General features: G+C 41.2%; 1 protein-coding gene across 2 annotated transcripts in view; it reads left to right on the top strand.

Annotated features, from left to right (window-relative positions):
• hlcs (holocarboxylase synthetase (biotin-(proprionyl-CoA-carboxylase (ATP-hydrolysing)) ligase)) overlaps nucleotides 1–15,119 on the top strand; it is a 190,773-nt gene that overhangs the window by 28,857 nt on the left and 146,797 nt on the right. For both annotated transcript variants that reach the window (XM_078560278.1, XM_078560277.1), the window contains exons 4-6: nucleotides 57–1,069; nucleotides 1,776–1,958; nucleotides 13,015–13,286. In XM_078560278.1, the coding sequence (XP_078416404.1) occupies nucleotides 57–1,069; nucleotides 1,776–1,958; nucleotides 13,015–13,286 (1,468 nt within the window). The remainder of the gene's footprint in view (nucleotides 1–56; nucleotides 1,070–1,775; nucleotides 1,959–13,014; nucleotides 13,287–15,119) is intronic.

The following is a 15,119-nucleotide window of genomic DNA, read 5'->3' as shown; positions in this document are numbered from 1 at the left end:
ATAATACTGTACCTGCTCAATTTTACTGATTTCAAGCACTTATGTATTTCTTTCAGCTCTACAGCTCAATGAATCAGTTCAAGTGAAATTGCTGAAATCGGGTGCTGTCTCTGAAAAAGAGAGGAAGGAGATGGGGGGTCTGCAGGATCTGGATATTGCAATAGGGACCTGTTCTAAAGGTACTTTAATCAAATCAGTGACTGACCCGAATGTAGGTTCATGTGGTGATAGCTACAGTACAGTTGGTTCTGCTGAAAAACCTCGACAACCAGCAATGCATGAAATAATGGGAGTTCACAGTGGAGAGCTTCAAGCAGCCCAAGAAGATAAGGAACTTGAGGAGCACGAAGGCTACTGCCTTCACCTTGCCAGTTGTTCTGAGTGTTTGGAATTGGAAAATAGCACTATTGAATCAGTCAAATATGCGTCAGCAGAAAACCTGCAGGACCTCCCTGATGATTATTGTGGAAGCTCTGATGAGACCGTGGTTGAAGAGGACAATTTAACGGTAAACACAAGGCAAAGCAACAAGAGTGGGAAACCTCCCAATGTGTTGATATATGTTGGATCTGATTATAGTCAGTACTTGACAAAGTTTCAGCAGATAAAATCTGTCCTGTTGGATTGCCTTGACAATGACAGCTATGTGGTCTATCCTCTTCTAGAAGAGCAGGTTCTGAAAGTTCCTTGGGTCGATAATACTTTGTTGCTGGTTGTGGCATGTGACAATCCAGTGCCTGAACTGATTCATGCAAGATTCATGACTTACCTATCCAAAGGTGGGAAGATCTTGGGACTCTGCACATCGTTTTCTTTTGGTGAAGTCAAAGTATCTCTCAAAAAAGAATTGAAGGAAAAGATTCACATGTTCTGCTTTACTAAATCTGACAGCAAGGACATAACCCTCCATGCTTTTACTAGCGGCAAAGCATTCTTAAGAGAGAGTAATAGTGCAGTGGACGCTGCAGAAGGTCTTGAGCTGTGGGGGAGTTTGGCTAATCCTGAAAATGACATAGTAATCGTGCGTTTACCTCATGGAGAAAATGGAGGAGAAGCTGTTCTCTGCCAGGTACAATGATTTAAATTTGGATTTTATTGGTATGAAATTGCCTTCTCTTTCTTGTTTTGATTAACTTTATATTATATTCCCTTTCCTTGTCCCTGCCCCGAATGGAGATTTAGCAAGGGATTGATGGCCTGTTCTTTTAAAAAGAATCCTTGTATTTGTCACATTTTTCTGCTGGATTTGCCAGTCTTCCCTTCTAAATTATTCTGCAGCCCGTGCCTTCACTTACTCCTAGCATTCTAATTTTCACTTTAGCTCCTTCAATTGTCTGGGTTCTTTTTCTCAGTTCTCTTCACTTAGTTCATCCCAAAGTCATCTCTTTTCCTATTTAACCTGATCAGAAAAGTAGTCAATGATTAGAGTTGGAGAGCTGATTACTTCTGGGTTGCTTTTGCGTTGTCTGTGAGTGGCTAGTCATAATAGACTAAGAAGCCTAGTATAAAATAAAATTAGAGCTGGTGTGGGAAAGAGAGAAATTAGAAGGAAAATGCCCTCCCTGCACAAAACCATGGAAGTTATGAATAATACAGAATCACAGAATTGTTACAACACAGAAGGCCATTCAGCCCATCGTGTCTGCGCTGGCTCTTCAATTGAGCAATTCACCTAGTGCCACCCCCCCTGTAGCCTTGCTCATTCTTCCAGGAAGTTATTTCAGTGTTTTTGTTTAATTGACTGACAGACATTTTTTGGTTGTGTGTATATACAGGTTCACCTTGAAATTCCTCCCGATTCAAAAGAGACCTATGTGCAGCAGGATTTCAGAACACTTAAATTGAGCAATGAACTGCGATATGAAGTACTGACAGAAATTCTGACGTATTTACAGCTTAGCTGTGAATCTAGCGAAACGCCATCTCTAACACCAGTGTACCTGTTGACCATGGGAGAGGTAAGGATTTGTTTCATTGGGTCAAGGGTAGGCTTAATTTTTTTTGGTTGGGGTGGGTAAATACATTTCTGCAAACAGCTGTATCAAGATATTTTGATTTGGACTTGATTAGGTTTGTGCAGGAACAAGTTGTTTTGGGTATCTTCTGTTGGGAGTCACTGAATATAGTTGTGAGATCTTAGTCCTGGGATATTAAAGTAACTAGTTTACTCGAGGCAGGTTATTTCTCAGCTTGGACCAAGACGAAAAGCTGAGCTCACTAGCTGATGATTGCATATTCTTTCCCAGCACTACCTTAACTAGAACCAGCCCCTAGAGTCATTCACAAGCCAAGTCGTAAGGCTAACTTGCCAATGCACTGTGATAGTATTTTGTAAGCAAAGCATAATTTCAAAAGTTTAAAAGACGCCCTCATAATCAAACCAATTTTTCTAATTAGGAAATATATTGGAATATTAATCTATTTATTTTGTTTTTTGCATCTAAAAACGGCTTTTTCATTGTACAAACTTCCAGATAATTTTCTTTCACAAGCTAAAGAACAGTAGTAGATTGCATTACCTGCTTGTTTACCTTTATTTTCTGTGTTGTAAGCTTGTGACACTCATTTTTATCTGAGTGTGGGAAGGTGGGGCTGGTATGCAAGAGTGACGTGGTATTGACCTCTTTAATATCCCTCTGTCTGCCTCCTAAAGGGGCATAGGCAAAATACTTGCTCGTGGTGCTCCATGACACTCCGCTGCTGCTTTATGGAAATGGTTGATTATATCATTAAATACTTTTGCTTTATTATTTGTCCTATATGACTTCAGTCAGCACCTTTTAATTTGAGTTTGTTACTAAAGGTCACCACCTAGTGGCAATATATTGTAACAACCATATTTGCAGCAAAATTATATACTAAAATTTAAATTATCCAAAAGTTTAAACTAAGCAATGTTAATAACTGAGAAAATGTAGTAATTAAATTGCAATTGTCAGATAATTTGAAATGAGCAATTTTGAATTAAGAAAGCGGCCTGAGATGGCACATTACAATGCTTTCTGCGTTGTTAATTAGAATAGAATAGAATTATAAATGGCACAAAAACTGTCCATTTTGCGAGTTTTTTCTCTACGGCGAACCACCTAGTTTAATCGCACACTCCTGTTTGCTCCTCGCACCTTTAACGTTCCTGCATTCGTACTACGTTGAGATTTCCTTTCAGGAAAGTTGGAGGCCGCTGTGGGATCGGGAAGTTTTGTTTTACCTGGTAAATTTCATTTTCTCCCACTTTTCTTGCCACGCACGGAGAAATACCTTTGTTTGTCAGGCTGGTTCATCCTGTACATGTGTTACCAGTTCCAAAGCAACATTCCTTGTTTAAGGGTGCCAGAGTAGTAGCAGAATGATCCGGTTGCAACAGAAATTTCTGATTATAGTGCCGTTTCAAATGTATTTAATATTAAAACACTGGCAAATTTTAATCAGTTTATATTTTACTCCCAGTGAAACTGTGTTTACTTAATATTGAAGAATCAATATTAAAGAAATGTCATCAAAATATATCTTGACATGTGAATCCAATGCGCATTTCAGTGAGGAAGAAAATGTATGCAAAGTTAGGTGTGGAGGTAACAGTTAGAAGTTCCTTTTTAACTTAACTATTAGATACCTAATATACAATACAGTGTGTTTATTTAAAAAAAAAACACTTGCACCTGCTTTTACCATGTTTCATTCAGAGTATTCAATATTTCCTATTCCACAAGGAGGCACTGCATGGCCAGAAATATCAGGTTAGTGACCTGAAAATGTGTGACTGCGAAAAACTGGATTTTTTCCATCTTTTAGGCAGAGTGTAGAATCATTATCTGTACAAAACCTGTCAACCTTTTGAGGTTAACCATTAGTTCTGGCAAATCAGTTTAATCTATTCTTTCAGTTGTGAGCCTATTTATACAGATATCCTAAATGCAATTCGCAGGTTACCAACAAAATCTTGTAGGATAAGGAACACAATGAGGATGAGATTAAATATTATAAGATTAGACACTGATATGTTGAACATTTGTCCTTTTTTGACATTTAAGAGCTGCACAGAATGTAAGATGAGTGCAAGTGTGATTAAAAGATATTTGATTAAGAAATTGGTCAAGTACCTTTTTTAGGCAAAAAATGTTGATAGGTTTTAATGGCAACAGGAAAGTAATTCATGGAGGAGAGTAATACAAAGCCATACATTCATGATGGCTGCTGATCTTTACAGGGTTAGTAGTAGATCTTTGTAAGTGGCTATATTTATTATGATGTGACGAGGAGCATCAGCTTCAATTTTAAAGTGGGATCAGAAATGGAACGTGTGATCCCTTAGACTCATGCCAAAGCTGGGGACGTAGATGCTTGGAAGATTTTTATGGTTACACCTCATTTGAATACGAGCTCCTGGAGTCCATCCTGAATCCAGGAGGGAGGGAGAGGTTCCTAGACATGATGATCATTTTCAGGGCGGTGGTTGTGATGGGAGCAAACAAACGTACGAATTAGGAGCAGGAGTAGGCCTTTTGGCCCCTCGAGCCTATTTCGCCGTTCAATAAGATCATGGCTGATCTGAATGTGGCCTCAACTCCACATTCCGCCTACCTCCGATAACCTTTGACTTCCTTGTTAGTCAAGAATCTATCTAACTCTGCCTTAAAAATATTCGATGATCCAGCCTCCACTGGTCCCCAGGGAAGAGAGTTCCAAATATTCACAACCCTCTGAGAGAGAAACTTTTTTCTTGTCTCTGTCTTAAATGGGAGACCCCTTATTTTTAAACTGTGTCCCCTAGTTCTAGCCTCTCGCACAAGGGGAAACATCCTTTTGTCATCCACCCTGTCAAGACCCCTCAAGCTCTTATGTTTCTATAAGTCACCCCATAATCTTCTAAACTCCAATGGATGCAGACTCCAACTTTTCCTCTTAAGATAAACCACCCCCCACCCAATCCCAGGTATTAGTCAAGTGAACCTTCTCTGAACTGTTTCTAATGCATTTAGATCCTTTTTTAAATAAGGAGGCCAAAACTGTACACAATACTCTAGATGTGGTCTCACCAATGCCCTGTACAACTATAGCGAAACATCCCTGCTTTTATAGTAAAAGCAAAATACTGCGGATGCTGGAAATCTGAGTTTTTCCAGCATTTTTTGTTTTTATCCCTACTTTTATGTTCCATTTCCCTCACAATAAATGACAACATTCCATTTGCTTTCCTAATCATTTGCTGTGCCTGCATACTTACTTTTCCTGATTCTTGTACCAGGACACCCAGATCCCTCTACCTCAGAGTTCTGCACACACTCTCTATTTAAATAGAGAGTGTGTGCCTTTCTATTCTTCCTGCCAAAGTGGACAGGTTCACATTTTCCCGCATCATACTACATATGCCAAATTTTTGCCCACTCACTTAGCCTGTGTCCTTTTGCAGACTCCGCATGTCCTCTTCATGGCTTACTTTCCTACCTATCTATGTGCCATCAGCATATTTAACAACCATACATTCAGTCCCTTCATCCAAGTTACTGACATAAATTGTAAATAGTTGCGGCCCCAGCACTGATCCCTGTGGCTTTCTACTTGTCACAGCTTGCCAACCTGAAAACCACCCCCCCATTTATCCTGACTCTCTCTCTACTGTTAGCTAACCGAGGGGGTGCAGCTAGAGATGAGTGTATGAATTTTACGGGGCAATGCATTTTCACCACCACGGCCCCCCTCCCCCAACCCCCCCACCCCCACTCCGATCAAAAAGTTAGTTGGTACCTCACTGACTTTAAATCCGGCTGCCCCACAGCAATGTGATGCTGGTGGTGGCCTTAATGCTTTGAGAATGAGACTACCGTACCTTGGACAGGAAGTCCCACTCGTGAGTGCAGCCGCCAATCTGATTGACCAACAGTTCTATCATCCCAGCAGCATCAGAAGCAAGTCAGAAGTGGCCATTGCATGGACTACAGGCAGCCCCCAGGAAGGAAGAACCTGGATATTGGACTTTAAGAGAAGGAATCAGAGACCCCAGCCTGGCTCCCCTTCCTTCTGTCTTCCCCTGCCCAACGTAATATAGCAGTGGAGGGGGAATAAGGTCCTTAAATGGCCATTAATTGGCCACTTCAGAGCCTCAATAGGTCTAAGGGTGGGTGGAATGCCTGGCACCTTACCCGCCTGCACTAAAATGGAGGGAAGGTGGTGGGCTGGCCACCTGCTTTATTTTTTTGTGCCCCCCCCGCCACAACCCCAAACCTTCAAACACATTGGCAGGGGCCTGCAAAATTCTGCAAGATGTTACGCTGAGGCCTTGTATAGTCACTAAGATGGATGTAAAAGATGCCAATTATCTGGTCATTATCACATTGTTGTTTGTGTAGTTTGCTGAGCGCAAATTGGCTGCTGTATTTCCTACATTACACTAGTTGCTACCCTTCAAAAATGCTCCATTGGCTGTAAAACACTTGGGTGCCCTTATGTTGTGAAAGGCTTAATATAATGCAAGGTTTTATTTGTTTGTTCCATCATGCTGTGTAGTGTAAACCTGGACCAGTTCTGTTTATCAGATATTTAAGGACCAAGTGATAAAATAGACTGTCTAGATGCATTATTACATTTGATTGGTTGTCCAGTGCAGGCTATCTGTAGTGATACCTGACTCTGGTGCCTGTTCTGGCACACTCATTCATTTATAAGGGGATCGAAATTCAGACGTATTTCCATGTTAGCAGTGTGGGAGGTACTTCTAGCTGGTTCCAGTGTGGGTTGTGCATCCTCAGGCGACTGAAGTGGTTCATGCAGGTGCTGAAAGGGTGAGATTAAGGGTCAGAAGGCAACGGATTGATGCAACACACAAATAATAAAATTGGCCAGCAATTGTGTAGAGAGTACTTTCATTATTCACTCCTGAAACAACAAACATTCACAAGTAAGGTGGGCCCTGCTCTGGCATTGCTTAGAGAGTCCCTCAGCGAGTTGTAGCTGAGGTGCTTTTGACTTATTATGCTCAGGCAAAGGGTGGAATTTTCCGTGCCCGCTGGCATCGGGCGTGTTTGAACGGACAATATGGCGAGAAGGCCAAAGAACGGTTTCACGAGGTCGTGAAACCAGTTTGCAGTCTTCCACTCACAGCCATCAATGGCGGGCTGCGTTTCTCGCTGTTGGAACTTCATTGTAATACATCTGCATATCATGATAAGCCTGGCTCGCCGGAGTCATGCCCCCACCCTCGCTGGATCGTCCGAGCAGATCATGCCAACGTGTTTCACAACTGTGTGTAAGTGCACCTGGTGAGCTGCACTTCGCTCGGGACTTCAAGGTTTGTTTGCCTACCTTGCTTCGGTCAGCACTCGCAGCTATGAGCGCCAGGCTTCACAGAAAGCACCACATCACATTTAGTGGGGCTCACGGGCTGGTCTCTATCTACCAGACCCGCCATAAGGTGGGGGTGAATTTTAAACAGTTGCAAGGCTTGGGCTTGCTTGGGGAATGGGGAGAAGTGGCATCAGGCAAGGGAAGAGGCTGCAGAGCAAGGGCGGTGCTGGGGAAGGGGGTTAACCCAGAGTGTTTGTGGGGATGCAAGTTGTTCTGTGCAAGTGGCCTCAAGATGGTGAGGGCTGAGGAGACAGTATCCAGAAGACATGAGGCCAGATGGAGATGTGAGGTTCTGTGAGAGAGAGAGAGAGTGAGTGGTGATGCCTCTTGAGTTGGCAGTGAATGAGATGCCAGTGAATGTGTGATGGGCTTGAGTGTGAGAGTTTAGAGCGATGAGATGGCTGCCTTACCCTGGCGGCACGGGTGAGATCATTCATCCTCTACCTACATTGGATGGCCAATCTCTTCTTGCAGCATTGGCACTGATTACCATTGCCTCCCAAGGCGGAGTGGTGAGATTGCTGCTCCTCCTGCAGTCAGAGCAGGGGTAGAGGACATCATGGGAGGCCTCCACGGCATCCAAAAGGCCTTGAGGGATGTGTCACTAAACTTGGCTATGTCTGCTTTGCAGCAGTCCTAGGCTGGAAGCACAGAGGTGTGTGCACAGCTGCACTTTAAATATGGCGCCTGGCGTGATGAAGCACCGAGGTGCGGCCAGCAGGTAAAACGTCCTTTTCCCTGCCTGCTACCTCACTTAGTGCAAACCTGGCACGCTTCTTCCCCAAGTTGGTGGAAGCACTGTGTGAGTTGCTGGAGGAGTTTTAAAGTTCCTGCTGACCACAGAAAGGCAATTATGTAGCATAAGTAAGGGAGCAGTAGTTGCAGTGCCATTGGCTCTGCAGCATGAGGAGAACAGGCAGAGTGAGGAACCTCTGCAAAGCGGGAGGAAAAGAAGGATTCTCCGTCGAAGACCATACCCTGAGAGGGTCTTTCAGGAGCACCAGTCCTAGATTAGGATGAGCTGGAGCAGTGCTTCATGACGGGATTGTGTCACCTGCTTCATGAAGACCTGAAACGTCAAACCAGGGTAAGGACAACTCTTCCTTTGCCAGTGAAGATCACTTTCTCCCTTTCTTTCTCCACAACCAGTTCCTTGCAGGCAGCAGCTGTCGAAATCAGCAACGTGTCATATGTCCCGGTCCATAGAAGTGTGCAGAGGTGACAATAGTGGAGGAGAGGAGACTTCACTCTCTTCTCCCTGAGCAGGGAAGATTGGGATGTGAGAACACCCAAGAGCTCGCCGGGCTAGCGGACTTCTCAATGGCGTAGGTCCTCCTCGACTGCAGGAACATGGCTAGCTACCATAGATGCATGCTTTTGCACAGGGATAGTGTTTTCTATTACAATATACCAGGATCAATTAACTATCTGTCCTCTTGGATTAAAAACATGATCAGAATTAGAAATTTTCTTCAGTCTTCAGCTGTATATATACTGCAGCAAGATGTCAATTGGCCAGTGCCATGTATATCCACACTGACGAGATATACACAGTGGCACAAGTCCCTGCTTGGGCATGAAGCACGAGAGTGGAATGTCTTGTCATTTTTCTTGATCTAAAAACCCACCTTATTCATAAAGTGCTGGCACCTTCCCCTGCAACACCATCTTGTTATTTTTAAACCATCACCTTGCTATTTAGGGCAACCGCTAAGACTTTGATCTGATGTGGCATTACTAAGTATTTCATTAAAGAAAAGATAATTTAGCCTATAGCGTGAAGGCTGGTAGAGGTTTATTGTGCAAGTGGTGAATAAAAGTAAAGAGGACCGTATTGCAAGGAAAGGACTTGCATTTATATGGAGCTCTTTACAATCTCGACAATCCAAAGCTTCCTATCTAGTGAAGCAGTTTTGAAGTCACTGTTGTAATACAGGAAACGTGGCAGCCAATTTGTGTACAGCAAGACCCCACAGATAGCAAGGAGGCAATGACCTGAGAATCTGTTCTGAATAAATATTGGTCAGGGCATTGGGAAGAATTCCAAATGCAAAGCACTGCAGAAACTGGAAACCTGAAATAAAAACAGAAACTGCTGAAAATACCCAGCAGGTCTGGCAGCACCTGTGGAGAGGGAAACAGAGTTATTGTTTTCGGTCGTGACCTTTCATCAGAACGTTTTGTCAATGGGAAGAACTCTCCTCGTCCTCATTGAATCATGTCATGGGACCTTTTATAGTCACCCAAGAGGTCAGACGGAGTTTTGGTTTAACAGCTCCTTTGAATAGTGACACCGGCAACGGTGCAGTACCGTGCTGAAGTGTCAGCCTGGATTATGTGCTCAAACCCTGGAGTGGGACTTCAACCCGTGACTCAGAGATGAGAATGCTACCACAGAATCAACACCGACACAATATACTACCTTATTGTTAATTATTCTTTTCCTGAAGCTCTTCACCTTTGAGGATTTGAAACTGAAAATGGTGTCTGGAGTCAATTGCACCATAATAGAGGTTTGAATGGCCTATGTATGTGCAAATATGACCGCAATGGTGCAGGTGTTAATTTTTTTTAAATATTTGTTCTTGGGATGTGAGCATCAGTGGCAAGGCCAGCATTTATTGCCCATCCCTAATTGCTCTTGAGCAGGTGGTAGTGAGCTTCCTTTTTGAACTGTTGCTGTTCATGTGGTCTAGGCACGTCCACTATTCGGAAGTGAAAAGTGCTCTTTGGGTTTGGCTCTCTGTTATTGCACATGCCTTTCATGTGTTTTTTCTGATTCCATGTCCGAGACCGTAGTATAGTTTTCTCTTCTGTGATGATTTTTGAAACCCCTGCCAGCTACTATTTTAAACCGTTGCTGATCCACCGTGAAGCAGTTTTAGTTTTAGTTGAATAAAAAGGTCCAATTTTGAAACAAATAACAAATATTGCAGATACTGGAAATCTGAAACGAAAATAGAAAATGCTGGAAACACTCAGCAGGTTAGGCAGCATCTCTGGAGGAAAAAAAGTTAACACTTCTGAACTGCTAAAACCAGATCCTTTTTCCACAGATGCTACCGAACCTGAGTCACTGATGTGTTGGTGGGGCAGGAGCACCTATGTTTAGAGTTCTGCAGTATTCCTAGTGGACTGATCAGTATGCACATTTAACAGCATTCTCAATGATCTCTGTGCTGGGCAGCCCCAATTTACTGACAGAGAAGTACAGTGTAATTAGAGGATGTGAAATAAGGGATAACTAGATTACCATTGAAAAAATTGCTACTTGAGCATATAAATTAATCTTGCTGTTAACTAATGAATTTATAGCTGTTTAGGAGGAGCATGAATGGATGTGGATATAGAGTTTGTGCGTCTTTGCCAATGTTATCCACTACTGTTTCCTTGTCAGATTTTTTAACCTGTTTGCATTGTGGGGATACTTAAAACATTTGCCTGGGTAGCCTCATTCCTTTGAGAATTCTAACAGATACCTTAAGCTATTGATTGTTGATCCTTCAGTAAGATCTACAATATGTCATTGCAGGATGTAAGCAGATTTGACAGGCAACAGTCATTGGCCCCAGCAGTCCCATCCATTCTTCTTAGGTCAACTCCATGTACCTGTTGTCTTCACGTGCCCCTCAATCCTCTCACTTTTGAGGCTGAGTCCCATTTATGACTTTTGTGCTGTTATTTGATTCAGCGGCCTAATCTGGTAATTTATCACAAAACTCTGTCATCTTTTGAGTGAAAGTGTTTTGCCTGACTTTCTTTCTCTCCTGTTTTCCTAATTGGTAGCTTATGCCTTTTAGTATTCAAATACTTAATTATAGTGAGTAAATTACCTGGATCAATTTTGACAATTCCTTTCTTTTAGTTTTTGTATATACTTGAGAGGGGTCTGGTCAAAACAACATTTCAACATTTGTATAAGATATTTGTAATGGTTATGGAACACTTGAATTGGTGCCTTCACTTTGTTCTACAAGTGTGTTTAATTATGTTACTAATTACAATAATTGGTAACGAGGAAGAAAGTTTTTGCAGCTAGTCTCATTTAATGTTATTCATAAGAGAAATTATTTATGTAAGAATGGATTCTGTCCAAGCATGGGTAGCGAAAGAATTGTAACAATTCGAAGGGGGCAAGTGTTATTGACAATCTTCAGTTACTATGGTATTTGGATAGTTAGTTGAATATTCTGTTAAATGGATTTTTTTTTAAGGAAGAAATTAAAAATTAAAAAACACACAATCAATGGATATTTTAATCAAATAGGTTAGCATTTCTAACATTTTTATATGGATCTCCACAACACAAAAACGCACTGTTCTCAAATGTAAAAACTTGTATTCATTCCTTTTTAGGTATGTCAGGAGTTTGAAGGTGACATTTAACCTTCGACCTTGGCCACTTTGTCACAATAAACATTTTGCTGATGAGTGCAGGCTGCTTGCAAGATTGCTTCCAGATCATTCATTGTAACTGCAGTAGCTGTAAAAATAGTCTGCTTAATGTTGTTCTTGTTTCGGAAATTCGGTATATCTGTTGTGTGAACTTGTTTTGGAACCAGACATACCCTAGCATACAGTGCGGGCTTTCCTTATAATAAATTACAGACAAGTTAAATTGCTGTTGCATGTTTTTTTTAAATTGCTCCTCTCATGTCATGATACTAAGTACCAGAGCCATGCAGTTTTTTTTCCCCCTGGTCTTACAGAGAACTCACTATGCCATTTCCCTTGGCCACTATTCCCTAAAATTTGGATATAGTTTACATGTGGCTTAGCACTGAGATTTTCTTTTACATGGATATACCTGAACTGGTGATTGCGCTGACATATTTGATAATCAAGGTGGGCGAGGAGGAGAAAACTGAGCACCACAGTGGGCTAGATATTGGTCTTCCCCTCTGGAATTAGAGTCAAATGCAACTGAGATGCGATTAAAATCTCCTCTGTCTGCTGACTTTCAAGCTCCTGTGTGAAATTAATGAGCGCAGTTTTAAACCTGTGCCAAAACCGTATGAGGTCGACAAAAGAAAATTGCACCTAATGTGACAAATTATCATTCTTTCATAGAGGTGCCTCAGGATGACTGATATCGGAGATGATAAACTTTCATATTAATACATTAGGGAATATTCTTCTGTAGTTGGGGTAACATTTTTGGGTCAAAGTAAAGAGTTTTACTGTGCATCTAACTTTCCTGTAGCTGACCTGAGAGCACTTGATGCTGACAGCAGGGTCCGGGGATTGGCTCATTTTTTAGCACTAACCTTGCAAACCTTGAACACAAAATTCAAAATTTTCATTTTATTTGGGTGAAACTTTTCTTATACAATTACAACAACAACAACAGTAAAAATGCCGCAAATAATTTCCAAAATGGTAGTCCACAAGTAGAAACCTGTTTATCCAAGTAGTGAGTCTCCAGGAAGTCACAAAGATGAGGATCTGTCCTCTAGGTGGAGAGTTTTTGCAGATCGAGCAGATTGTGATTTACATTCTTCTCCATCTGCAGAGCTCTATATTATGTTGTTATTGATTTCTGATTGTGCTCAGTTGCTTTGGTAAGTATCAATTTCTTGGGCACCAATTTACTTCTAGACTAAGATCAAGTGATCTCAACAGTTCACTAAATTATCATTTTTATTGAAGCTTCCAATTTTTATACACTTTCAGGAAATTCGGCGTTCTTTCCTGAGATGGCTATGGCCCAGACTGGACATGGAAGGTGTATTTAGGGCACAAAAAGTATCTTTAAAAGTCCTAGCAATGCAGCAACCTGGAATGGAGATCACACCTAGCTCCTTGCCCTTCATCATGGAATCGCAAAAGTTTTCATCAGAATATTTTGACCTGAAAATCTACTGTACAAATCTGCAAACACGGGTGTTAGGTCAACTAATTTTCTTCAGTGAAATGATCTCAACCACGATGGATCTTTTTGATGGGTAAGGTTACCACAGGTATGAGCCGAGGTTAAAATATCACTTTAGTGAAAGTCAGTACTTACTGTGAAGAAACAGCGGATTCCATCTCTCCTGTTCATTTTGCTTCTCTTCTACCCCGAGGCACAGTACTTACATATGAGGAGCATATGCTCTGTGCACTAAAAGCAATTATTGTCACTGTAATGGATGTTTTGCAGCATGTATTTGCTTTTACTACAGGCAGAATTACTGGTACATGGTGTTGAAATGAGTCACATTCCATTTTTACATGGTATTCCAAGATATTTGTTGGTATTTTGGGGATGACATTCCAGGAATCTGTCTGTTTTTCCATGTAAATGGAAAACCAGTGATCTGTGCCTATAAGATACAGTGGGCTGCTGATCCCTAACACTACATTATTGGTCCACGGAGACTGAAGAAGTCAAATTCATTTTATTACATTGGACTTCATTTTTACTGTTGTTTTGGGATGACATTTTCTTGCAATATTTCCTCAGTGGTCTTGACTTTAGGTCATGAAGTTAACTGTGCATGGGCATAATACAACATACTATATTGCTCAACGATGTTACCTAAAAATCTAATTTTTCATTTAGAAGTTTACTTTTAGTCAAAGGCTTAACTAGGGGGAGTTAATTAACAAAACATTTATTAGGTTATTGTGTTGCAGTTAGTTTGTGTGGTGTTCAGCTACAGAATTCCTGCTTTACTGGATGAGTCATGACTGAAGAGGCTATATTATATTAGAGTTTGCAGCCAATTTTTAACCTAACCGTAGCTCTCTGGACAAATTATTTAGGATGCACGAGTAGGATGCTTAACATTGGGAAGTTCAAAGAAATACGATTAAAGAATGAAAGGTTTAATATTAAAGTGGCTGTTTCTTTTTAATATCATATTAGAGATAACTTTTTAATATTAAAACCCTGCGTCTAATAGCCTGCTAAATTTATTTTTTTAAAATTACAAACTGTTTAATTAGAAGAGGTGGTGCACTTTTACTAGCCTGGCACAGATGCTACCTGACTTGTGAGCTGACTGACCAGGGTGTAGCTATGAATTGCTGTCCATTTGGCAGGTTGGATTAAAATTAGAGTTAAATGTGTGTACAAGTCTATTAAATTAAATTGACATGGGATTCACATGAGTGGACTCCTTGAGATTTTCAACGAAGTCATGGTGATTCCAAACTATGATGAGACTACAAATGGCTCTCCAAGTTTGGTCTATAATTAACAAAAATCCACAGAGATATCATCCCAAGAAAGGGCATTGATGATTTCTGGTTTTTGATCAGAAAGGGACTAAAGGAGATAAAATTCTCATTAGGGAAAATAGTGATTGATGGATGGGCTGAGACAGTGCATCTTTTTAAAAGCATGCCATGGTGATGTGCAACAGATTATTTTCTGCAGCGCTTATAACGTATGAGAAGCTTGGGAACCCTGCAGTATAAAGAGAAGCCTATTTACACAGTATTGAGAATTTATGGAATAGATCTAATACTGAGAGCAGTTCTGGGCGCCACACTTTAGGAAGAATACTTGGAAGGAGTGTAGTGTCGTTTTATCAGAATGGCTCCAAGGGTTAAATTATAAAGAGAGATTACACAAACTAGGGTTGTATTCCCTGGGTTAAGAGGTGATCCGATTGAAGTTTTCAAGATATTAAGGGAGACAGATAGAGTAGATAGAGAGAAACAATTTCCACTGGTTAGGGAGTCTAGGCTAGGGGACATAGCCTGAAAATTAGCATCAGAGTGATATTAGGAAGCAAAGGGTGGTAGAAGTTTTTAACTCCATTCTGCAAACAGCAGCTGATGCTCGATCA

The sequence above is a fragment of the Cetorhinus maximus genome, chromosome 16 (genome assembly GCF_964194155.1).
Source record: "Cetorhinus maximus chromosome 16, sCetMax3.hap1.1, whole genome shotgun sequence".
Lineage (NCBI taxonomy): Eukaryota > Metazoa > Chordata > Chondrichthyes > Lamniformes > Cetorhinidae > Cetorhinus > Cetorhinus maximus.
This window is presented reverse-complemented; position numbering and strand designations above follow the sequence as displayed.